Source organism: Macrotis lagotis, chromosome 8, assembly GCF_037893015.1.
Source record: "Macrotis lagotis isolate mMagLag1 chromosome 8, bilby.v1.9.chrom.fasta, whole genome shotgun sequence".
Lineage (NCBI taxonomy): Eukaryota > Metazoa > Chordata > Mammalia > Peramelemorphia > Peramelidae > Macrotis > Macrotis lagotis.
The window spans coordinates 103,683,221-103,710,653 of record NC_133665.1 but is presented as its reverse complement, the minus strand read 5'-3'; the positions used below and the strand labels follow the sequence as shown (position 1 = coordinate 103,710,653).

Genomic DNA, 27,433 nt, shown 5'->3' with positions numbered 1-27,433 from the left:
AATACTAAACATTAATCGGTTATAAAATTCAGAGTCAGCTGTAATCTCTTTTTTTTTTTTTAGGGTTTTTTTTTTTTTTTTGCAAGGCAATGGGGCTAAGTGGCTTGCCCAAGGCCACACAGCTAGGTATTTATTAAATGTCTGAGGCCAGACTTGAACTCAGGTACTCCTGACTCCAGGGCCGGTGCTCTTTCCACTGTGCCATCTAGCCGCCCCTGTAATCTCTCTCTTAAGTAAGTCACAGGTAACTGTCACTAGCTGGTTTGTCTCAATCTATGATTACAGAACTCACAAAAAGTAGGACAGTATAGAGCATTACACTATGTAAACATATTCTGAAGGGGATATAATGTTGTAAATACAGGATGTTGACTGAATCAGAAAGTTTACTGCAAACATCCGAATAGTTAAAATAATGAGTTGATTTTAATTAAATACATAAGAAAATCAGTCTTATTACCTTATTGGTCAAAACAGGCTACACAGAAAAAGTTACCATACCCCAAATGAAATAACTCTGAAATTATATAAACATAAATATGTATACCCAGAAAAATAATTAGTTACTACATATATATATACATATATAGATATAAAATTTTATTGTAAAAGATTTTAATGCCAATAAATGTTGTATTAATATTTATCATTACTGTTTTCATCTTCTTGGTCACTTATTGTCATACTCTTACCATGACAAGATAAAAGGTTTTGGTATCATCTAGATTTCTTTGAGAGGGGGCAGGGGAAAGAGGAAGAAGAGGAAGAACTATATGGCCAATATTTCAAATGAAAGAGAATATTAGTCACACATCATATGAAATTTCTACCATCTGACTGAGTTTATAATATCATGAAAAATTTTATCTCTAGTCCATATATGCCAAAGCAAAATGGCATTCAGCAAGACAAATTTCTAATTAAGAAATTGGTCAGATATAGGTTGGTAAAAATATTAAACTAAACCAAACTAGCTATTTGACCCCAACAAACTAGTTAAACACTTGACCAACACTGGAATTTACATAGATCCACATGTGGTTTTCTTCTGTACAAAGATGTAAGTGTACCAATTTAATTCATACACAGAATGAAACTCTAGGACTCAGAGCACTTAGTTTCCTTACTTGTAGAATTTGCAAAAGCAAAATGAAATGATCTGTAAGTCTCTTGAAAGTCTAAAGCATAGTGCTCTGCCCTCATAGCCATCACAGATAGGGGAAGAGTCACAGATTTAGAGATCATCTAGTCTGCACCATCATTATGCTGAAGGAGAAATATGACTTGACTCAAATCATCTAAGTAGCAAAACTAGAATCTGAAAGCCAGTACTCTGATGCCAAACCCATCATGTCAGAGCAGAGGAGGGTTCTTAGAAATCACTCATTCAAGGAGTGGTTAGGTGGCACAGTGCATAGAGCACCGGCCCTGGAGTCAGGAGTACCTGAGTTCAAATCCGGCCTCAGATACTTAATAATTACCTAGCTGTGTGGCCTTGGGCAAGCCACTTAACCCCATTGGCCTTACAAAATCCTAAAAAAAAAAAAAGAGTCACTCTTTCAGGGTCTCAGCAGTTAATGGGTTTGCTTAAGGTCCCCCACAGCTAATCAGTGACAGAACCACCGGAAATGATCCATATCTACTTGTATGTGCAGAGAATGGTCACCAGGTGCCATATGCACTTTAAAGTAATAAAATACTATTAGCTCTAAAGTGTTCTATAACAACAGTCAGACTTTCGCCATTGAGAAGAAAGGATTAATGGAAATTTTATTGCACCTTGGCTCATTTCATAGGGACCTAAGAGTTCTACTAGTTTTAGGTAGATGGCTTATCTGAAAAATGACTTAAAACAATCCAGAGTTCTTGCAATATTTCTTATGCTTGTTTCATTATCTAAGAAGAGTTTTTAAAAATTGCCGAGAATAAAATAGTAATTTTTATGGCTAATTTCCCTACCAGTCTACCTAATTCAATATTATGATTTCCAAAGAGTATGACAAAAATTTTATTTTTTGAGACTCAAGCTATGCATAATTATGTATCTAAACAATGAGTATAAATCAAATGTCACATAGGATAGGCCAGATAAAATTGTTTCTTCAACTCTTAAGCTTCCTTTGTCTTGCTGGTAGCTTTAGATCTACTAACTGTCTGACTTAGGGCAAGTTGCAATCTGAGATGGACAGTCTACTCCCTCATTTGTAAAATGAGGAGATTAGGTTCGATGATATTTAAGATTTCTTCTGGCTCTGATATTTCAATTAAGATTTTATGACATAAAATAAGTACCTAATAGTCTGCTGAAACATCAAACAAAAACAACAAAATATAGAAGTTTAACCTGGCAACCAAAGTTGAACAAGAACTCACCTGAAAAATGCAGGCTACAAAAGGGATAAGGAATGCCATTATATTCCCAACTGCCTCAGGATCATCCTGAATTGGATACAAAAGAAAGTAAAAAATAAGACACAAAGAAAAGGGAACCCAAGTACGAGACTGGTCTCCTAATTAGCCTGACATGGCCTGGCTGACATCACATTACTTCTTTTGGCCACCATCAGTAGCCCATGCCTACCCAAATCCCTACCTAGGCTCCCCCTGCCCAAAATCAGCAGCAAGGACTCTGTTGTTGCATCAAAGAATCTTGCATGAGCTTAAACACAGATGAGAGTAAATTTGCTGGAGAAGAATCTTCGGATTGAATTTTGTTCAGTGAAGTGAAATTCTTTTAATATTCAACAACCAATACTCAAAGTACAATCTTATAATTCTCTGCACACTGTCACTTGTGTGACTAAAAGGCTATTAGCAAAATACTCCCTTCCTATCTCTATCCCTTTCCCCTATCTTTAATGAGCAGATTGATAATAAATGATGCATTCCCAGACACCTTATTCAATAGGACATTGATGATTTTTTTCATAGTTGTCAATGCCTTCTTTTAGATATCATTAAGTCTCAATCCAAAAGGCCTTCAAAAACCTGTGTCACTGCCAGCACTGACCTCCTCCATATATGCTTAGTCTGGTTCAGCTGTAAAGATCTATAACCAGACCTCTTATTGAACAGCCCAAGTCCAAAGCCCATGGCCAGGTCTCACTGCCACTTTCTTGCCCTTTTTTTTCTTCCCTTTCCAATTCAAGTTCCAAACAGCTACTAAACTAAGACTCCTCTATGCAAGAGCTTCAATGGCTCCCTGTTGCCTCTAGGATAAAATATAAACACCCCACAAAAATTCCCTCTCCCATCTCTATGACTTTCACCAACTACCCCTTAGGCATACAGTATTCTTTTCCCCTACTTAATGTTAACTCTTGACATTCCTAATTCCCTTCAAAATTCAGCTCAAGTCCCACTCCCTAGCAAGGTATTTCTTGATACTCCTGGTTGTTGATGCTTTCCTCACCCCACCTCCCATTTCTGTATATTCTATTTCCTTTTGGTTTTTGTATCCTGAGTGTCTGGTCCACAGTAGGTCCTTAATGAATGCTTGCTGAATTGAACCTAATAGTCCTTTCATTTAATTTTAACTTTCTAATGTCTTCCAGTTTCATTTAAAGTAAGAATGTCAATATTGGCAAGATTCAGTTCCTCTAGAACTATGTTGATTTAGTGGTTACTGCACAAGGATCTTACATTCTGAGTGCCAACAATCAAATGAATATTTATAGGATTATGTGACTGTTAGAATCTTCTGCCCCAGATTCTGCCAGATTAGAAAGAGGGTTACCAAGGGTTGAAGGTCATTTTGTGGTTTTGTTTCATGAGTTTCCATAGCCAAATAATTCACCTCTTAGGGCACCAATTTACTGGTGACCAATACAGTGACCTCTATGGACTTACGCTAGCCAACTCTCTGGTAATGAGACTATATAAATTTAGCAAGACTTATTCTCCGAAAACTGACAAAGTTTGTTGCAAGGACCACATGCAGTATATTAGGATCAACCAGAGCTTGAGCACCATTAACACAGCCTTCAAACAATCAAAGTCACCTCTATACAACCAAGAGCAATCATAATACAACTTGAGTGGAGAATTTATAATTACAAACTTTAAAAAAATATTTTCAAAATGTCACAATTCCTAAAAATCTATTGTTACAATGAACAATTTCTTACTTCACCAAAGCTAACTAGAACACTAGAATTAAAAGAAAGAATGGAAAGTCAAAACTTGACAAAGAGTCTAGAGAAGGGATCATAGGGTGATACTGAGACAAAGAAAGATAAAGATGAAAAATACATGACAAGGTGACTGCATATACAAGTTGGCAGGAATGTGTGCACTGTTTGTCTTTTTCCACACGCTCATTAAATGTTGACAAGATTTATCAAGTATTCAGTGACCCAGGCTCTATGCTAACTAGGGAAACAGAAAAAGATTACAGAGAGTCCTGCCCTCAGGCTCACAATATGTTGGGGAAGACAAACACAAAAACAACTCTGTAGAGGGTACAAACTCTCTATGGATAAACAGGAAGCAAAGGTGATTGAGTCAAGCTTCCAGCAAAAGGTGGGATTTTACCTGGAACTTGAAGAAAGCCAGAGCAGGCAGAAAGTGGAGATGAAGAGGGAAAGAAATCCAGAAATGGCAGAGAGCCCAAGGAAATGCTTCCAGTTGGCAAATGGAGCAAGGAGGCCAGAGTCATGGGGAAGTAAAGGAAAAGAAGACTCGAAAGTGGAGGGAGGGGCAGATTATGCAGGATCTAATCACCAGACAGACAGTGTTGCACTTGATCCTGGAAGTGAATAGATGACTAACATGTCAGTCCTGCATTTTAGGAAGAATAATTTGATAGCTGAGTGGAGGATGAACCGGAATAATGAGAAATCTGTGACGAAGACATGCCAGAGAGCCATCTTTACATGTATAAAGGATAAGATTTATTTTTATACGAATGTATATATATATATATATATATATATATATATATATCTCAAAACTTGCTAATATCAAGATTATTCACCTAAAATTATTATTAGCTGAAAATGAAAACAATACTGGGAAAAGACATTTCCAGACATCAGCCAAGAACAAGATATGATATTAGTTATATTAACATAAAACTGTTGCTGATCTCCCCTAAATACATGTTAGAAACTGTCAAAACAAGATATATAGCTATAAAGCGCACATCTACCTACCTATTTATACGTGTGTGTGCACAGACATTTATGTGGATATATATGTATATATAGTCTGTTTTTTAAATTGGTCATTATTCATTCTTTAGCCAAAACGTATTTACAAATGTCTCTCTAAACATTATTATAAAACTAAAACTATAGAATTTCAGAATTAAAAGGGAATCCAAAGATCATCTAGTGCAACCCATATCTGTCCCAGAATCCCTTTCCACAATATCCCTCAAACAGAAGAGGCCAGCTGAAAGTCCTTCAATGAAGGAGAACCCACTACTTTCCAAGGCAGCTCATACTATTTCTGAATGCTTTTAGGAAAATTTCCTTTATTATTAACTGAAATCTGCTTTTCTGAAACTTACTCCTAATTCTGAAAAACTAGTTTTTCCCTCTCTGAAGATAATTCCACTTCCATGTGATAGCTCTTTAAATACTTCAAGATGGTTCATGTGCCATCTCATCCCCACTCCCCAATTCTCCTCCTCTCTAGGTGAAGATCTCCAGTTCCTTCAAATGGTTCTAAGGGACCATGATCTCAATGCTTCCTGATGTTCTGACTGTGCTCTTTTGGATACTCCAGATTACCAACATGCTGTCAATTATACCTCCAACTAAATGCCTGAAATAGGTTGGTAGTTATATTAAATAAGAAAGGAACAGATACAGGAGATGTTAGTGGAAGTGACAAGATTTAGGAACAGTGTAAATACAAGCAAGGAAGCAAATCAAAAGTTGAGAATGACTCTGGGATTAATATCCCAAGAGACTGGAAGGATAATGGTACCTCAATAGAAATAGGGAAGTAGGGATGGAGGGCAGGGGGTGGAGAAGTGAAAGAGGAAGTTTTATTTGGCACTCCAAACCCTGACATGTTCACCTAAGCACCAAAAGCCATAAAACAAAGATAGGCAAAATTGTTCCATGCAGCAAAGAAACTCATAAAAAAGCACAGAATCTAAGAGGTAGAAGGGATTATGGAGATAGTCTGATTCTTATTTAAACAAGTTTTCCTTCTACAACATGCCTAATAATTGATCATTCAGTTTTAGCTGGAAGAGCTCCAGTGCGGGTGGAAACCACTAATTCTAGAGGAATCCCATTCTATATTAATTCTCAAATTTAGGCATGACTTTTTCAACTTTTATCAATTACTTCTAGTTCTGCCTTCAGCAATCAAGCCAAAAGTCTCCTTGGGATAGCAATAGATTATCCAAAATCACTTTTATTTTTCTAAGGAACACCAAGTTATTAGAATAAACACTATTTCCTTTGAGCATTTTCATTTTAAAACCTTCGCAAATGTTATGGTCTATAGCTATAATAAATGGACCACATCCAGATCAGTCTCTTCTACTGCTGACTACTTACAATTCCAAATATGAAGGAAAAAGTTACCTGTAAAGAATGCTCTGCTAGATGAATTCCTCGAATAAGATTCAAAGCAGCACACATGATGTTTAAAACAAGAGACAGAATCCCCAGAGCTGTCACTGGCTTCATCCGGTAATTTGGAGCTTTGCAATTTAAAATAATAATATTAAGTTCCTAATGAAAAGTATTTCTGGTTACATAGTGTCTACATAGAGGAAAAGCTAAAAAACTTTACTTCCCCTAATTATAATTATGTTACAGACATAATTTAAATTATACTGTGGACACAATTTAAATTATGTTTCAGACATAATTATAGTTATATTAATAAAAATGAAGCAATGGTTAGGTACCAAAAAAAAAAACAAAAGTGGAAAATGAGGAACAGAAAAGGATCTAGTCTCACAGGGGCATTTCTTCTAGATTTTGTTGCAACACTGGACATCCCCAGTCCAACCAAACAAGGGTCTTGGAGCTATTTTTTTCAGATTTCAATTGAAAGTAACCTCTTGTGATAAAAAAAAAAGTGCTACAGCTTTATTTTTTATATTGGTTGTGGAGTCATACAAGCAATTTAGTTACATAATTTAACATTCATCATATAAAACATTCTAGTTTTCTTAACTTCTAGCTATAAAAATATTCTTGGTCTTTCTTCCAATTCTTCCTTCCCCCCAACCCCCATCTCAATCAAGTATCTTTTTATTTTCAAAATGTTTACAAGTTTTGGGCAAAAAAGGGGAATATTCAGCATAAAAGATATTCTTAGAATGATTGGAACAAATAGTTGTTTTATTTTGCTGTTTCAAAAACCCTATGAATTGATTTCCTCCACAATGTTCAGAGATATGGTATGGCATCACCTTCTTTTTCCTTTCTTATCATCCTTTCTTGTCCTCATATTTACCACAAAATAACAATCAAACCCATCTCTACTGTTAGTATGTTAGTGTTCCCACTGAGTAATTCAAGGTTTCCCCCATTAGAATTGAACATGCTACCTTTTTAGGTTTCTAGCCTTGAGACACAAGAAGGTGAGCCAAAGCACAGTAAAATGTCCTAGAAAGAAGGGCTAAGTTTAAACTTTCTGGAATTTGGTTGTAGTTCAAGCAAAGCCATTACTACAACATCCCTTTCCTAAATACATATTTTTCATAGTGAAGAGGACATGACTTGAGGACTACTGTATTGTTCTGTATTGTTCTATAAATTCAAAGTGCTATATTTGTGACTTTGAACAGCAAATCAGTTCTGCCATTAAAGGGACCAGGCATAATGACTCACTCAAGAGTTTAGAAGAAAAATAGCTTTTATTTATACTTTCAGTTAAACCTAAGATAACCTTAAGATTTTTTTTTAATGTCACATCTCAAATTTAGGTAAGAAAATGAAAATAAAAGAAACATAGGTAACTATCATGCATTTTATCAAGATGGGGAAGTCAAAATTCTTAAAAGTTGAACATCTGCAGGAAATTATGAAATTATAAATAATTATGTTCTAGATAAATAATAAGAAAATGTTTCATAATTCTTTAGCTAGAAGTCAAACTATTGAGAAAAGCCTCCACCATCCTTAACTACTCTGTTCATTAGATAACAATCAGGCACCAGAATAGAATTTAAAAGTTTCCAGTCTAAGAGAATCTATCAGTTTTACCTCTACTGTACAAGGAGGTAAAATTATGAGAAATCATAATAACTGACCTGTGCCCCAATGCAGCATAACTTCCACAGTAAAGAGATGGAAGAGAGCTTGGGTCTCCAGTTCAACCCTTTCATTTTTAGAGAGGAAGATCCTAAGACTCAGAGAAGGGAAGTTACCTGAGGTCTAATTAGCACACTGGTGTCAATTGTACAACTTGAATCCTGGTCTTCCTTCTTCAAATCCAACATTCTCTACAGGATACTACTTCTCTTTAATTCCATTTCTAAAATCCATTCTAGGCACATTAACTCTTCACAGTTTCCCAGATATCAATGTGATCTTTACTCACACAATTTATTCACATGAAAATTCAAAGGGCAATAGAATTGTTTTTCTATTACATTCTAGGGACAAAGTCTGTCTAGATTCATTTTACACTTATATAAATTCATCTGAGAAAAAGCAAGGTACACAAGTATTATTCCTCTATCATCACCATCACAGGGGACACCATTTAGTTCACTCACCATATTCAACCTGCATTGGTGAATGACTACTTCTCAGTCCATTAATCACTTCCATATCCTCTAATCTCAGGACCAGTGGAGGCTGGAGCATCAGTTCTTCCTGAATCTTTTCCAAGTTGTCCTTCAGCTGAGAAGAGCTTGCATAGTTAAAATGCCATTTCACTTTCTGAATGACACTATCTGTAAAAAACAATCAACCAACTTCAGTAGAGTACAGCATAGAATTTTATATAGATTTAGAATTTTATATTAGAATTTAAAAATGAGGTTCACATTTCCAAGGAAGCTAACAATCCATATTCTGAAAACACAGTCAAACTGAAATAACTATACTACCCTAATACTATAAAGCAGAATAAAATAATTGGCCTTTGTCACTAGTAATTTATGTTACTAATATTTGAATACCAAAGTGCCAGAACATTATATTATTCTATTATATGATCATATTAAGTACATGAATTATACCAAACAACATATTTATCACTGGCAAGCAGTTTTGTTGGTATTCATCCCTTTTAGTCTGCAGATCTTTCTCCTTACCCTCAAGACCTAGCAAAAAACATAATGTGAGAGACAATTCACATACAGCTAAGTGTGAAACTAAGGGAAGAACATATACATGCAATGTCAAAGGAAAAAGGGTACCACCTGGCCAAATCAACCAAGGTGATATTAAGGCATATTATCTTAAGAAGCAAAGGAGGAAAGAACAGTAACTTGGTTAAGGTCACACAGGCAGACTATACAAGAGAAATGCAGAACTACTTAATACAAGCAGAATGTCCCACAGCCTACTCTAGGGAGTGTCCTTTGACTTTCTTGATACATAAAAAATTACTTCAGAGATAATCTCTAACAATTCCACAGCAAGGGACATGATATCCCCACTGTACTCTTCCTTAATCAGACAACATCTGGATAGCACTATGTTCAGTTCTGTGCCCCTTATTTTAGAAAGAACATTGACAAGGGTAGGGTATTCAATATGAAGATGGGAGAAGAAAATCATGTGATTTGGGTAACAGATGAAGTTACAAACTTCAGCAGTTTAGACAGGATAATTCTCTCATCTCCTAAGCCTAGGTACCCCCAAAAGTTTGTCCTGGGCCCCCTTTCCCAGGCCTACTGATTCACTTATCATCTTTGCAGATGAATCACAATTATAGAACCACAGACTCTTAGATCATAAGCCCATTTGGTCCAGTCCACACCTGGGCAGCCATCCACAAGTGTTCTTCAAGCCTCAGCTTGAAAACTTGCAGCTCCAAGGAACTCATTCCACTCTGAGAGAGTTCAACTTATTCCAAAGATTTCCCTGCCCTCGATCCCAGATCTGTTCCTCTAAATTTCTGCCTAGATCTCCTACTTCTGCCCTCTGTGGCTATGCAGAACATATATAATTACTCTTCCCTTGAGAGCCCTTAAAATACTTGAAGATAGCTCTCAAACTCCTAAATCTTCTCTTCTCCAGGCTAACTATACTCAGTTTCTTCAGCTGAGATTCACATGGTCTCACCAACCTCCCTGCCCTCCTCTTCAACTTATCCTCTCAGTTGTATCTTCACAGTTTTTCTCAAATCCATCTCCTTTTCACCATTCATAAAGATACTACCCTAGTTCATTATTTACATGTCTTTTTTGCCAGTAGATTAGAAGCACCTCTAGGTAAGTTTCTATATCATATCTATTTTAGTACTTAATAAATGTAGAATGGGTTTAACAAAAAAAATGCAGCTTGTAAAACCCCCAAATATAAGGTAGTACTCAATAGTAAAGAAGTTACAAACCAAATTTGAGAAAGGCATATGGTCTGGAAGCCAGGCCTATGCTGGTATTGTCATAAGAAGTTATGAACTCCCACCGAAGAGTCTCTAGAAAGCAGAAGGCCATGGCCACAGGATAACTGCGGGAGCAGATCCCCATGCAGGATATGGTTCCAAAAGAATCAAAACTGAAACAAGAGCACCAAAGGTAAATTAAATGAAACACGGACAGAAGTAATTACTTATCTGACAGTCAGCATATAACATATGTATGCAGCATCGCTCCTACAACAGATACATTTTCTTTGCCTTGAATCATTCTCTAGTTATTTTGTTGTCTACATCATGTCTACCCAATTCAAAAATATATTAAGTACCTGTGAGCAAGGTTCTGTGAGCATCACTGAAGATAAAAAGAAAAATTATATAGTTCCTATCTTTAAGGAGCTTGCAATCTAACAAGAAAGAATAGCATGGACACAAGTAAGACACATGGCAGAATATAGTTGGGGCAAAAAATAGATGCAAAATACTCTAGAAAAACCAGAGGAAGGAGTGCTGGAGAATTCAAGCAAAAATTTATGGATAATCAAAAAGGCAGAGTTTGTGCAAATTCCTAATGAAATAGAGTCAGTACCTCCAGGTCATGGAGAAGCTGGGAACTAGGCTTTCCCGGATGGGCAAAGGCCAAGACTTTTACTTCTCCAACAATTCACAGTACACATAGAAGATAATTACAATATAATCTACATACGATACAATACAATACACTAGTGGACACTTAATAAATATTGTCTGGATGAAAGACCTAAACCCAAATAGGCCTTACTAAAACCGAATCTTAACTAATTTACTGTTTCAGGCTCATTTTTTAGAATAAGTTTTTAAATACAACTACCATATTTAAAAGTTTTAATATTAGTAAGCTTTAATGGCTATTAATCATAACTAAAAATTTTATCTGGACCCATCACTGCCCAAATTTCTCCTCTAAGAAAGTAAATTAATGATCCTTCACTTTCCACTTCAGAGTAATTCCCAACCCTTCTTGACCTCTTAGGCCATGAGAAAGACAGAATTCCATGCCATTTACCACATGGGAAAAGCTGGGTCAACTTCTTCCTCTTGGCCAGTAAATAGCTGCTCAATCACTTGGTTCTTAGTTTTAAATGTTTTTGCACAGTCCTAATTTTGTTTGCACTTAAATCAACATAATAACCAAGGTACAACTTAATTAGTAGTTCTACAAATTTAAAAAAAAAGTTTAAATGGTGTTAAGACAAAAACGTATACTAGAATAAGAAACCTCCTAAACCAATTATCTTAAAATTCAGCCATTAAGAAAACTAAAAGACCCATTACTTTACTCAGTGGGTTATGGGATCCCACCTCCATTTAGAAGAGCAGGAGAACCATGGATATTAACTACAATCTCAACCAGAGGAAAACACTGAAAATTGTAGTTGATACAACTTTGATTGAAGCCAAAACTTTTGTGATGAAAAAGTTCTAACTCTTATGGCAAACATGGCAAGGTGGTGTGACTTTTTCATCCTTATTTGTGAGATTATATTATGACTTTAAAAATCTTACAAAGAAATATATTAATTTCCACAAGATGGGGGTGTTACGACATGAGAAAGAACCCTTTCTTTAGTTTTTAAAATGAGATGGAGTACTTCTAACCCTTTTAAAGAATAAAGTTAGGATAATTCTCCAGCAAAAATGAGGGAAAAGATTTAATTTTAAAAGCAGATAGATTGTGTGTGTGGGGGGGGGTGTATTTTTAACTAAAATAGCTTGTGCTTTTTACCTAAGTAATCCTCAATAGAAACATGCCAACTTCCAGTATCATCTGCCATCCCAAAAACTTTATATAAGCTCATTATAGATCTTCAGGAGTAAAACTAAATTCTTCTTTCCTGATACCATGAAGTTCACTTTATCAGCAGTACAAAACTTCTCTGAAGATAGTAATAAGTGCAGTCAGGAAGCCCTGGGTTGAAGTCCCTGGCCAGCTTTAAGTCACCTCACCTCTCAATGTTCTAGGCAACTCCAAGACTTTAAGAAGTGGAGTCTGTGCAGACCTGCCTTAGAGGAGGGAGTTTTCTCACATCAGTGAAAATCACAAGTCAGGTCTCCAGTTCCAGCCCAAGTTTCTTTAGCTTTACATTTAGCTTCTTTAAAAGACAACATTTCATAATATGGTACTAATATTCTGAGACTCGGTTCCCCTAAAAGGAAGTCAGAGCATATCAGATTGACTTTAAGTAGACTAAACTAGGTTACTAATCAGAGTGAAAAGAACTCGTCTAAAATATTGAAGCATAGGGTTCCAATTATGAGAATGAAAACAAAAGATTATTTATATACCTGAAGAGCAGTAGCTGCAGAGCACTGTTGTTCCCTTACCCTCTTCTGCTTGGCAGACACTTGATTGGCACTTCAGAAATGATTAACAAATAAATGCCGGTTTCCCCAGGTGGGGAAAGGGACTGAAGCAAGAATCACTACCAAGCAGAAGTGAGTCAAAAGGATCCTTCAGTGATGATGCTCTAAACAAAATAACTATGGACCCTCCTGTCTGCTAAACAATTTTCTTCTTTGACAACTCTTGTCTAAAGGCAACAGTAATTTGGGGAACTCAAAGCTCTTGTGCCAGAGTCTAGGAATAAAAGCTAGAGGAGGTATGGAAAAAAGTATGGAAATACTGATTGACTTGGTTATAAGAGAAAAAAACTTAAATATAATAATGAAACATATTAAAATAACATATCATCTACATGCCAATGAGAAAATTTTGTACACACTTTAGAAGTTAAAATTTATTAAGTCATCTTTCATAGAACTTGAAAACAGATAATTACTTATCTTTGCAAAAAATGAGTGTTGAATATACTTTAAAATTTTCCTGATGACACTGAGTCAACATTCTGAACATCCTTGACTGTATAATGGTATAAAAATTAGTTTTTTAAAGGGTTTACAAAGGTTGTTTGGCTGTCTACCAAATGATTTTTCTCTCTTTATATTCTATAAGCTGTAATTGAGGTCTGTTTCAAAAATAATCTCTTCTGTTCAATATATTACCTTGTCTTAAGCTAGAATAGCTTAGGGTAAAAGAAGGAAGCAGCAATAGTCAAGATAGTTAAATCAGTAAATTACTCTAAGTCAATGAGTTTTGCTTGGATTAGGCACTGAGACAATTCTACTTTTTTGTGTAGATTAAGCACATGGGCTACATGGCTGCTAGTTTCCTTGCTGCAAATTTTTAGTTAACAACATCTGGTAACAAAGGACTATAAAATCTTTTGATCCAGCAATACAACTAGTTCCCAAAGAGATCATAAAAAAAGGGGAAAAGATCCACATGAACAAAAATATTTATAGCAGTTCTTTTGGATGTCAAAGAATTGGAAATTGAGGAGGTGCCCATCAAGTAGTTGAAGAAGTTGTAGTATATGAATGTAATGGGATACTATTGTTATATAAGAAATGAACAGGATTTCAGAAAAATCTGGAAAGACTTACATGAACTGATGAAGTGAGCAGAAGAAGGAGAACATTATACACAGAAACAACAATATTGTGCGATGATCAACTATGACTGACCTAGCCCTTCTCAACAATACAGTGATCAAAGACTTTGAAAAGACTTGTGATAGAAAATGTCATCCACATCCAGATAAAGAATATGGAGTTTGAATGCAGATCAAAGCATACTATTTTTACCTTTTTTATTTTTCTTTTTTTTTTTCCCCTTTGATTCTGATTCTTCTTTCTCAACATGATTAATATGGAAATATGTTTAACATGATTGTGCATATAACATCAGTATCAAATGGTTTAGTGTCTTTGGGAAGGGAGAGAAATGGCAGGGAGAGAGAAAATTATACCAAACTGAATGTTTAAAACTAGCTCAACATGTAATTGGAAAAAATAAACTACTATTAAGAAACTACTATTAAAAAAAAACCACTGAAGACAATATAAAAGTAGAAGAAAAAAGAACATTATGATAAGGACAATGGATTTGGAGTCAGAAGACCTGGCTTTGAATCCTAGGTCTGCTCCCTACTGTGTGACCTTAGGCAAATCATTTCCCTTCCCTGGGTTTGAGTGAGGGAAGTTAACAATATGGCAATACCTACTACACAGGACTATGGGGAGATAATTATAAAACTTTAAACGCTACCCCAAAATACCCTATTATTACTATTATTCTAAGTAGCACAATGGTCAGGACTCAGGGTTTGAAGTCAGAAAAATTTAGTCTTGCCTCAGACACTTACTGACCATGTGACCCTGAACAATTCATTTAAACTTTCTATGCCTCAGTTTCTAAAATGGGGATAATATCACCTATATCACAGGGCTGTTGTGAGGATCAAATGAATTGACACATGTAAAGTGCTTTGCTAACTATTATTATTCTCAAATCATTGTTAAAATTCTAGGTCAATATTTTTAGTACAAGACTTGATCAAGATGTGGTAACTTAAAATGCTTAATATACAGAACATGTTTGTTTAAAAACTGTTTTAATGTGTCGCTATCAAGCTAATGACTTACTAAAAAAGAAAAATACTAACTTACTATATACAGAGGTTATGTCCTTCTGCAGTCCCTCTTTCTGGAAACTGTGTCAAAATTAAGGACAACATTTTTAGCCGTTTTCTGCATTCCAAAAAGTCCTGGTTATGATGAAAATCTGTGGAGGCAGAAAGGGGCAATCCATCTCTCACCCGTACCACACATGCAAAAAGGATCATGGACATGTTCTAAAAAGGAATTCATGAGGATCCCTGAAAAAAAAAAAAACAGAAACAAATGACATCTTGTTACAGCATATGATATTTGACTTCCAAGGGAGTCTGGGCTCTTTGGGGTACTGCTCCTTCTCTTTCATTTCCTGGCTCCCACTTAAACCACAGAGGAATCCATCTTCCCTTCTCATGTCCCCTTCAGGCCTCTTCCCTCCAAGCAATGAGGATACTAACAGGAAACACAAAGTGGTCTCTGTTCTCTCAAGGAGCTCACATTCAGATGTGGGAAATCAACACATATAAAAAAGTTCAGGTTGTTCTCCCTACCACAAGTCTCTCCTCATTTTGGTCTATTCTCCACCTCGCTCTCAGTTATCTTCCTAAATCACAAGTCTATGCTATCACCCTATTCAATAAATTGTTCTGACTGGGTCTACTATGTTCTATAACCTCAACTGGTCCCTACCATATACCTTCCTTACCAACTCACTACATTCATATATAATATCAATGTCTTTCATTCTGTTTCTTTCATTCAAATTGTGATTAGAACAAGATGCCTAAGTCTTTTTAAAATTGTTATAGGGGAAAGCTTGCTGTGTGGGTGTGGGATAAATTCAGAAATGAAGTTGACATAAAAAAAATCAACCAAAACTTTAGAGATGCTATGATTCTTCCCATACCCTTTAAGTTGCTTGTGATTTTAATTGTGTTTGGCAATGGCAATTCAAGAAACTTGTATTTATGCATAAATTTTAAATATAGATTAACCTTTTCAGTTACTGAAAGTAAACTAAAACTTGAGGATTACTTGCAATGTAACACACTCTCTGGAATCACTTTCCAGTTTTCACAGAAAAGCTGTTTCCTCAGAAGAGTAATTACTTGTTTCTTTAAGAGATCTAGAATTCTTAAGGATTGGACCTGATTTCTAACACAGTGGCTCAAAAACCCCCACAATGTGCTCTCCACTAATCAATCATCAGTTAGCCAATGCTGATTAGCTTTTAACAACAGGTATTTACTAAAGTAGCAAGAACAGGCAGAACAAAGTATCATTCCAGTAAACTGAGATATGTTCTTCTCCCTTTGCTTATATACACAAACTCCCTAGGGATAGTGGGTTCAAACTTAGAGAGTTCACATGAACCAAGGTAAACTCATAGCTCCTTAGAAATGCTCTCCTTTAGAGAAATTTGGAACTATGCCGAAAGGGCATCAAAAATGTGTATACCCTTTGATCCAGCAACACTACTACTGGGTCTATACCCTGAAGAGATGAAAAAGGGTAAAAATATCAATTGTACAAAAATATTCATAGCAGCCCTGTTTGTGGTGGCAAAGAACTGGAAATCAAGTAAACGTCCTTCAGTTGGGGAATGGCTTAGCAAACTGTGGTATATGTATGCCACGGAACACTATTGTTCTATTAGAAACCAGGAGGGACGGGATTCCAGGGAAGCCTGGAGGAATTTGCATGAACTAATGCTGAGTGAGATGAGCAGAACCAGAAAAACACTGTACACCCTAACAGTGACATGGGGGTGATGGTCAACATTAATGGACTCGCTCATTCCATCAGTGCAACAATCAGGGACAATTTGGGGCTGTCTGCAGTGGAGAATACTATCTGTATCCAGAAAAAGAACTGTGGAGTTTGAACAAAGACCAAGGACTATTAATGTTAATTTAGAAAAAAAAACTGATATCTTATTGTCTGATCTTGCTGTCTCTTATACTTTATGTTTCTTCCTTAAGGATATCATTTCTCTATCATCACATTTAATCTGGATCAATGTATACCATGGAAACAATGTAAAGACTGGCAAATTGCCTTCTGTGGGGAGTGGGGGGAAGTAAAATTAGGGGAAAAATTGCAAAACTCAAAATAAATAAAATTTTTAATAAAAAAAATAAAATATGATATTCTGTAAAAAAAAAAAAAAAAGAAAGAAAGAAATCCTCTCCTTTTGTGAAGTCATCATGAAGTTCTCCTTTGGTATGTGTAAAACTCTACCAGACTTCAAATTGCCCTAGGTGGGGGTGTGAAGGTGTGGATTACCTTGTAGAAAGAACCTTGAGTCTGCCTTTTCTTCAGGTTTCTAATTTGTTAACTCTCAATGCTACTACAAAACCATTGGAAAGTTTAAATTATCCAACCTAAATTCAAATGGTCACAATCTAGTGGAAAGAGGCAGTGGGGGGGGGGAAGGTGAAGAGAGAAGACTCTATTGGGGCTTGTTAGGAACTACTCTATCACTGAGCTGGTTTGCTGTTTTAGTGCAGCCCCATGGAGTCAGACTTATCTTCAAGCATCCACAAGACATTACCCATGCAGCAGCATCTGCTTTTTGTATGTGTCTAGTTTATACCTTTAATTCAATAGTCTCTAGGAACTCTTCACAACTAATTTATATTTTTTATTAATATCATAATTCAGAAACACATTTACATCTGCTAAAAAACATCAGGGCATAAATCTCTTCACATAAATTAGGACTGAAGATGCAAGACACCCCTCTTTACAGGTTCTAAGTGATTAACCAATTAATGCTACAAAACACTAAATTTAGTGAGGAAGTCTAAAACAAACTAGGATTAGTCCCCTTAAAAATATAATTTCATTTAGAGTTCAAAAATATCTATAGACACTTAATAAAAACATCATTAAAGACATCAATATAAATAAGAACACTTTAAAAAATTAAAGTATTACCAGTCTATATAAGCAAATCTCATTCCATTACTAAAAAATTACCTATTTTACAGATAGGTTGTTTTGGGTCAAAAGAAGTTTTCATAGTACCAATATAGATTAAAGAATCAGCATCCTGGAATAACAAAAGACTTCAACAATCATTTTCAAGTCTATCTTCAAACAGGAATTTTCCTTACAATCTTCCCAAGTGGTCAGTCTAATGTTGGGAAACTCCTTGAAAGGTAGTCCCTTCCATTTTGACACAGTTGTAATTATAAGGAAGTTTGTCCTATCAACCTGAAGTTTATTTTTCTGTAATTTCTTTCTAAAGTCCCTCTCAACTCTTAACATGCTGTGGTTTTCTGATTCTGCTCAGGAGACAACTTGTCATTTTGTTCTCCATCTCTCCCCTTAATTCTTTTTTTTTTTAAGTTTTTGCAAGGCAATGGGGTTAAGTGGCTTGCCCAAGGCCACACAGCTAGGTAATTAAGTGTCTGAGGCTGCATTTGAACCCAGGTACTCCTGACTCCAGGGCCGGTGCTCTATCCACTGTGCCACCTAGCTGCCCCTCCCCTTAATTCTTTACCCTTCATTGATGATTTTTAGTGCTTCCATCAGGAGACAATGGAAAAAAGTCATTTTTACTGTGTTTTAGGCAGTAAGAGTTCATTTAAAGCAAATGAACCAATAACTGAGATATTACTGCTTAACACATTCTATTCATCTGTATTATCCCCAATCCTAAGTCCTTGATCATATGTCTTCAGAGCAGCTTGTTTGCAGGGTGATGAATTTTGGGGGACACAGAAATTTTTAAAGACAATTCTGACAAAATCAAATATTCTCAAAAGACTGACATAACTCCATTCACCTTAATAATAATAAAAGCTGGCTATACATACAGATTTATGGAATTATAGTCCTTTAAAAAAAGAAACTTGAGGGGCAGCTAGGTGGCGCAGTGGATAGAGCACCGGCCCTGGAGTCAGGAGTACCTGGGTTCAAATCTGATCTCAGACACTTAATAATTACCTAGCTGTGTGGCCTTGGGCAAGCCACTTAACCCCATTTGCCTTGCAAAAAACCTAAAAAAAAAAAAAGAAAAAAAAAACTTGAGGCATATCAGTTTTTTAGAAATCAAATCCTCTATTAAACATAGTAAGGGAGTTTACTATTTAAGAGTTCTATTATAAATTATTTGATAATATAACAAATCCTTTTGTAAATAATTCCAAAATTTAAAATTAAGTAGCCTGGAAATCTAAAGTTCTCCTTAGCCCTAAGGGTCTAAATATGTCTATTTCTAAGTTTAAATTTTCATACTTGGATTTGCTCAAAACATAGTAGAGCACTTTATATGAATGCTACCAATGCAAATATAGCATATATTTGTGTTTTTATTATATATGGTGTTTTTATATATATATAAGGTGATTTTAAATCGATAAACAAATATTAAGCACCTACTATGGCCCAGGTTCTTTGCTAAGCTATAAGGACACAAATAAGAAAAAGGGCTGACAATCTAATGGGGGAAGACAACACACACATGCACACACACACACACACATTTTATATATATATATATAGAGAGAGAGAGAGACAGAGACAGGGGGGAGAGAGACAGAGAGACAGAGAGACAGAGACGGGAGAGAGAGAGAGACAGAGACGGGGGGGGAGAGGGAGAGAGAGACAGAGAGACAGAGACAGAGAGAGAGAGACAGAGACGGGGGAGAGAGGAAGAGAAAGGGAGAGAGAGAGAGACAGAGAGACAGAGACAGGGGGGAGAGAGGGAGAGAGAGACAGAGAGAGAGACAGAGACAGAGAGACAGAGAGACAGAGAGACAGAGACGGGAGAGAGAGGGAGAGACAGACAGAGAGACAGAGACAGAGAGAGAGACAGAGAGAGAGGGAGCAAGGGAGAGAGAGACAGAGACAGGGGGGAGAGAGGGAGAGAGAGAGAGAGACAGAGACAGACAGAGCGAGAGACAGAGACAGAGAGAGACAGAGAGAGAGGGAGCAAGGGAGAGAGAGAGACAGAGACAGGGGGAGAGAGGGAGAGAGAGAGAGAGAGAGAGAGACAGAGACAGAGAGAGAGAGAGGGAGCAAGGGAGAGAGACAGAGACAGGGGGGAGAGAGGGAGAGAGAGAGAGAGACAGAGACAGAGACAGAGAGATGGGGGGGGGGTCGGAAATAGCCACACAGGTGACTTGATATTGGCATCACTAGATTGGAGTCTCAGGGGCTCAAAAGTGGTGGGAAAAAATGGTCCAGACTGGTCCAATAGAAGAAAAGGGGCTCCTAGGGTCCAGTTCACCCCCCCCAGGCACGCCTTCACGCCCCCCGGCAGGTCGGGCTGCGGCTAAGCAGACAGTCTGGGGGGAAGCCGGGCATACTGAGGGGGCTGCTCCCGGCCTGAATCTCTAACCAGGACAAGCCCTCCAGGGTGGCCCTGCTCCTGCCCTCCAGGGGGGCTAGGGACGGAGCTGGGGCTGGAGGTCAAATCCGGCCTCAGACACGGGCGGATGACCCTCGGCGGCACTTGACCTTTGGCTGCCTCAGTTTCCTCGTGGCCCACCGACGGGCTCAGCGGGTGGGGCGCAGCCGAGGCGGCTTCTGGAGGCCGCGCCATTTCTCTTCCCCTCCCCCCAGGACAAATCACGAGCGCGGCCCGTGCAAGGCGGCCGGAGGCCCGACCTGCGGCTCCTCGGACCCCCGTCTCGGGGGCGCCTTTTCCTGCGGCTCCCAGCGGCCAGACCCACCCCGCGCCGCCCTCCCGCGCATGCGCACGCGCAGTCGCAGCCCGCGCCCGGGCGTCCGGCCTCCCAGGCCCCGCCTCAGCGACCACAGCCGGCACGCGGAGGCCTCGCCCACCCGTAGCCGGGCCGCTCTGCGCAGGCGCCCCGCTCCCGCCAGCCTCTCCCCGCCGGGCGGCGGGCCCCGGCTCCCTGAGCTCGGGACTGCTTGTCTCCACGCCCCCGCGTCTTACTTCCCCTCCGAGCTCGCGCCGCAGCCGCCTCAGCGTCACCGAGACCCCCCGTCAGTCCGTCCGCCCCTCCGAGGTCGGGCTTTCTTGCCCTCCCCTACCGCCCGTCTGTAGCTGGGCGGCCGGTCCCGCCTGGGCCCGCGGGGGAGGGGAGGAGATGAAAGGCGAGGGGGCGGGGCCTGGCTTGGCCGCCTACACCTCGCGGGCCGGGAGCCCGTGTGCGCATGTGTGAACTGGCAAAGCCGCTAATGACCCGGCGTCCGAACGTGCCGGGGGCGGGGATCATCCCGGGTGGGGGGTTAAGCTCCGCCTCCGGGGCGGGGCACAAAGCGGAGCGGGCGGGAAGCGAGAGGATTCTTAAAGGGGCAGTAACAAATCTAAAGGCCTGCGTAAAGGGAGTACGGGCTTGGAGATCTCCAGAACCTCCCCCTCTGAGAAGCAAAGGAAGAGATTTTGGTTGTCAGTCGGTCAATAAGCAGTTACAAAGCGCCTGCCATGGGCCAGTCTGCCATTCAGGAGCCAAGTGAACCAGGACGAGCCCTTTTACCTCCTTGAGCCTCAGTTTCCCAAATTGTAAAATAGGGGCTAGCACAGATGATTTCCAAGGACCCTTCCAAAAAGATCTGGCGACAAAACTCCTTTCTAGGCCCCTTCTTCTGCCTGTGGGTGGCATCGGCCCTACATAACAAAACCTGTTGTTGTCGGGGTGCTGGATGCCCTGTCGTCCTGGAGGGGTGCCCTTGGCAGAGCTGATAAGACTCTGGTTTGGGAGGAGCATGCCTTGGTGGAGACAGTAGCTTCCTATGAGGGCCCAATTGTTAAGATTCCACGGAGGGGGGAGGTCTGGTTGTCTAAGACCCAGTCTACACACACACATACACACACACACACACACACACACACACACACACACACACACACAAGCATGTATACCTGCATAAGCAGTGAACTTTGAGAAATATTCATCCATTTGTATGTTACCCCAATTCTGCCTTGCTCCTTTGTAAGGCCAAAAAGCCTGGAAGGTTAACTTCGTCTATTATTGGCTGAAGTTTGACACAAATTTGATTCAATTATTATTTTGAAGGCCAAATTCACACCATTCCTCAATAGGAATGGTGGCTTGAAGGCTAGCTCTTTGCACCCACAGTCCCTAAGGAGATGGGGAGCAGCTGGGCTCAGGGTCTGTCATGGCAACCCTAGCAAAAGACTAACCCTCGGAGGATCTGAGAGGCGATGGCTGACTGCGTCCTGGGGAAGGCTTTGTTACCCAGACACCAACACACTGACTCCTAGTTGCCCCACCTAACCATAAACCTTTCCTATTTAAACTGGATTTAAAACACAAAGAAGATCTTCCCCTTGGGACAACTCCACACGAATATCAGGCTCATAGAATGTCAGAAGTAGGGGACACTTAGAACAAAGAACACAGAATGTCAGAGCTGAGAAAGGCCTCCGAGTGTAAGATCTGCGTCCTAAGACACAGAACCATAAAATGAGCTAGAAGGGATAGGGGACTTAGAATGTAGAACCCAGAATGGGAGAGATCCACAGAGGATAGAATGTTAGAGCTGGAAAGGACCTTGGAACATAGATTTTAAGAGCCAGAAGGACCCTTAAGATATAGAATGTCAGAGTTGGGAGGCTTCTTAAAATAAGTCAGAGTTAGAAGGTAGCTAGGAACCTAGAACCCAAAATTTGAGAAGGATCTTAGAGCTAGAAAAGATTTATCAGAGTCTTATTAGAGATAGAAGGGACTTTCAAAGAAGGGACTTGGAACATATTCTTCACTCAAACCAAAGTAAACTCAAGGAATTATAGAGTTGACTTGGGAAGAACTGGGTTCAAACCCTATTTCAGGTAATGACTTTCTCTGTGGACTTGACAAGTCATTTAAATTTTCTCTCAGACTCAGTTTTCTCATCTATTAAATTAAAGATTTGAACTTGAAGGCCTCTAAAGTCCCTGTCCAACTTTAAATCTATGTTCCTATAATCCCCCCCCCCAATACATACCTCCATGTGGTCTACAGACTTAATATGAATCAAGGGTTTGATATGGCTGCCAAGAAAACTAAAGCAATCCTTTGCTTTCTAAAAGACATAATGTTCAGAACCAGATAAGTGTCCAGTTAGTTCTGGTTTCTATATTTTAGGAGAAAAAATAAGTTGGACTGAAGAGCAAGAGCTGTAGAAACACTGTTGTTCCCTTTTCCTCCTCTGCTTGGCAGACACTTGGTTAGCACTTTAGAAATGACAGATGAATAAATGCTTGTTCTCCATCCAGGTGGGGAAAGAGACTGAAGCAAGAATCACTGCCAAGCAGAAGTGAATCAAAAGTATGCTTCAGTGAAGATGATCTTAAGCAAAATACCTATGGACCCTTCTGAAATTAAGGACCCACTAAACACTTGTCCTCTTTGACTACAGCCTTGCCTAAAAGCAATAGTAATTTGGGGAACTCAAAGCTTCAGTGCCAGAGTTTAGGAATAGATAGTAAAGGCCTCAAGGTTAAGCCATGTCAAAATCACTTAAATGTACAAGGTATGTTCAGCCTGGAGAGGAGAAGACTCAGAAGAGGAAGGGATCCTGTTTTCAAACACTTGAAAGATTGTACCATGGAAGAAGGTTTAGGCTTGTTCTCTCTGGACCAAGAGGGTAAATCTGGGGGGGGGATGGTTAGAAATTATATTTTAAATGCTCGATATAAGGGAAATGTCAGAAGGAAAATATGTCTTGATATAAGGAAAATCTTCATAATTGGAGCCATCAATGTGAAATGACCCCCTTCTGCAGGTGGCAAGTCTGACATTTAGAAAAGATGCTGAAACCAAATCTTACAGTTCTAAACTCAAGTTTTCTCACTTGCAAAATGATAATAAATTGTGCATAGCTTACTTCGAAATATCATAGTATTTAGAACTGGGAGGGACCTGGGAGAACATTAATCACAGAATCTTAAAGTCAGAAGGGACCTTAAAGGGCATCTGCTCAAATCTACAACCAGACAAAAATCGACTTTGGAGCATTCCTAAAAAATGGTCATCTAGCACCTTCTTGAGAACTGCCACGGAAGGCAGTTCCTTTTCAATTTTGTAGGTCAGACTATTAGCCTTTCCTTTCATTGAGCCAAAATCTCTCTCCCTCTTTGCCTCCCTCTCTTCATTTTCCCTTAGTTCTGACCCCTGTGGTAAAAAAAAGAATAAATCTTATTTCCTTATATGAAAGTCTTTAAAACACTTGAATATCAGGTGTCACCTAAGTCTACTCTTACCCCAAATTAATCATTTCCAGTTCTTTCTACATGATTATATGTTACAATCTCTAGTTTCCACACCATCTTGACAATGTGGTTCTCAAAGCTAAATTCAAGACTCTGGATCTAATCTGCCCAAGACAGAATCATGACACACCCCTCATTCTAGACACAATGGCATTAATTCCATCTAAGATAGCATTAGCTTTTTTGACTGATATGACAGTTTTTGATGAACTGTTATAGAGTTCAGGACTGAAGTCAGGAGAATTCTGGATTCAAATCTCATTTTTAATATCTTTGGTCATGAATAAATCACTCATTTTCTTTGATTATGAGAGTTCTCATCTATATAGTGTCAATGAGCATAATAATATTGACTTGATTGTGTTCTTATAAGGATCAAACGAGATCATGTATACAAAGTACTACATAAATGTCAATGCATTGATTCATAGTGCCTTCCACTAAAACCCCCAGAGCTCTTCTCCCATAAATTTGTCTAACCAAGCATCATGCATGTATACAATTCATTTTCTTAAGCTAACCATAGAACTTCACATTTTTCCTACTAAATTTTGCCTTTTCAAATCTGGCCCATTATTCTTGCTTCTCAAGATCCTTTTGATCACTTATTTTATTGTCCAAAGATTTAGTTTACCCTCCCAGTTCTGAGACATTACAGATTTTGTAATCACAACTTCTATGCCCTAATCCAAATAACTCTGAAAAGTTGACAAAGCTAAGGATGGGTTCCCATGGCAATCCATTAAAGACCTCTAAATCAATTAAATATAAATCTATAACTAACTGTTGATCCCTTCCTGCAATTTATTTTATAGATGAAGAAGCTGAGGCCCATAAAGGTGAAGTAACTTGTAAAAGGCCACAGAGGTAGTAGATAGAATGAGGGTTCGAATACAAATCTTTTGATTTTAAACTCAATGATTTTTCCACTATGCTACACCTACCTCATGGAGTGGTTGTGAAGAAAGTGCTTTGCTGACCTTAAAGCACTTTGCAAGCCTTCCACAGGTGTAGGTATGTACCAGTTCAAACACCAGAGAGATTAAGGTGCTCCAAACAAGACCGTTGTCCTCACAGAGTCAAAATCCTAAAATCATGCTCTTTTATTAGATTAAGAAAAGTATACACTCAGTTTCTTATTCATACAATGGAGAGTTGGCTGTACTTTGACACATTCCCCTGAGTTGGCAGGTAGATGACAAAGCCTCAGAGCTCCTGGAAAACATTGGCTCAATGCCACAGAAGTGACGCTGCTGATCTTGGAAGAGTACACGTAGCACAGACTAACAGGTACTGAAGTTTGGCACCTTTGGCTCCAGAGTTTATCATGCCCAAGAGACAATTCTTCCTCTTAGCCTTCCTTCTATGCAAGGAAATAGCTAAAATCCAGATATTACCTGGTTTGGTTTACTTTTAACGTGTAGGTATTTTCTACTCAGGTTCCCCCAACTTAATCCAAAACCCTTCTCATTAGCAACCTGGCCCAGGGATGTTTTCAATAGACTGAAATTGAAAACAATACAAAAAAGCCTCCTAATTGGTTTCTCTGCCAAATGCTGTATAGAAGTCAAGATGAAGATTTAGATCATAGGATTTGGTGATAAAGGGAATCAGTAGATGCTTAGGAACAGGGGAGTGAAGTTACTGAATAGTTAAGGGAGTTAAAGTAAGGTTAAAAGGATTAATCCTTCTCTCCTCCTTCCCCTTCTTCACCCACCACCACTTCAGCAACATAATCTTTGGGAGCAGAGACTGTGATAAACCATAATAGGACAGTGGAAAGACTATTGGAAACTAAATTAATTCAGAGATTGTGTTACTTGCACTACAAATAAACTTTTTAATGGAATAAAAATGTGCAAAATTCATTTGGAGAAACAAAAGCTCTAAAATTTTAAAGGAAATAATTATTTTAAGTAAAAAGGAAAGATCCTTACAGGTAGCAGATTATGATGAAATGGGAATCTTTAAAAAATACTTGATACCGGGTTAAAGTGAAAAATGAATAGAATAAGGTAGATGAGCAAGACTGAGAAGCAACTTAACAACATAGTTTTCAATAAATACATGAACAGAAAAGACTAGAGGAAAAACTCTAGGAAGAACAGTTTAGAAAACTGAAATGTATTTTGGCAGAAATGATTAGACTAGTATATTAATCCATATACTACAATAAACTCCAAATAGACACATGACTTTATATGAAAGATTACATCATTCCAAAATTAAAAGAATGGAAGAACCTTTCAGATATATGACTGGAGGAAATTATTTAACCTTCCTCTCTTATGCTTTGCTGTTCCCAATTATCATAGACTTAGCAAACAAGGGATAAAAGATATCATAAATTATAAAAATAGATTATTTTGCCTACATAAGATTGAAGGTACAAAATCAATATAATTTGAAGAATAAACTATTTTGAGAAGGAAAGAATTTGTATCCAAAATATCTGATAAAAGTCTACCAAAAAGGATAAAAATGAAACATACCAAAAAAAGATCACCAAGAGCCTCTCTTCAATATATGTGATCTAGGGATATAAACTTTTCAGAAGAAAAAACTATCAATAAATATATGAAAATTTTCCTGTGATTCATTTGCATAAATGCAAATTTAACCAAATGAATTTTTCACCTCACCCTCATCAAACTAACAGATATGAGGGAGACAGAAATAGTTTTGTAGGGGCTCTGGAAAGGAGTGGCTAGGGGAAAATATTAATACACTATTGGCAGAGTTATGGCATTTATTATGAATCTGCTATGTGCCAGGATCTGAGCACTTTCTCCATGGATACAAAGGCAAAAATAGTTCCAGTTTTCAAGTTCAATAGGACAAACAAAATGAAAAATATATGTATATAAAAAATATAAAAATGGTAATTTGGTGGTAGTTTTAGAAGACAGCAAAAACAAAGACCTGAAAAGACTTCTTGCAGTAGGTGATGCCTTTAGCTTTAGTAGCTGATACTTAATGGAAGCCAGAGAAGCTAGGAGGTGAAGAGGAGGAGGGAAAGAGTTCTACTGAAAATGCTCAGATTTAGGAGATGGAGTGCTGTATTTGAGGAATAGAAAGGAAAGCAGATTGCAACATATGTGTTGGGAGGAACATATGGAATAAGAAGATGTAAAAGGAAAAGGCCAAGTTATGAAAGACTTTAAAAGCCAAACAAAAGATTTTATATTTAATCCTGGAGGTGATAGGGAGTCACTGAAGTTTATTGAATATAGAGAT

At 38.2% G+C, this 27,433-nt stretch overlaps 1 protein-coding gene across 3 annotated transcripts in view; it reads right to left on the bottom strand.

Moving 5' to 3' along the window:
* Positions 1-25,329, bottom strand: part of SEC22C (SEC22 homolog C, vesicle trafficking protein) — a 38,738-nt gene extending 13,409 nt beyond the window's left edge. For 2 of the 3 annotated variants that reach the window (XM_074197863.1, XM_074197861.1), the window contains exons 1-6: positions 20,915-21,063; positions 15,058-15,266; positions 10,486-10,649; positions 8,696-8,875; positions 6,546-6,664; positions 2,374-2,439 (exon numbers count right to left, since the gene is read on the bottom strand). In XM_074197863.1, the coding sequence (XP_074053964.1) occupies positions 2,374-2,439; positions 6,546-6,664; positions 8,696-8,875; positions 10,486-10,649; positions 15,058-15,239 (711 nt within the window). In that variant the 5' untranslated portion in view covers positions 15,240-15,266; positions 20,915-21,063. Of the gene's footprint in view, positions 1-2,373; positions 2,440-6,545; positions 6,665-8,695; positions 8,876-10,485; positions 10,650-15,057; positions 15,267-20,914; positions 21,064-25,140 lie in introns of those variants that run through there. The other variant, XM_074197862.1, reaches the window with a different exon arrangement.
* Positions 25,330-27,433: the final 2,104 nt, after the last annotated feature.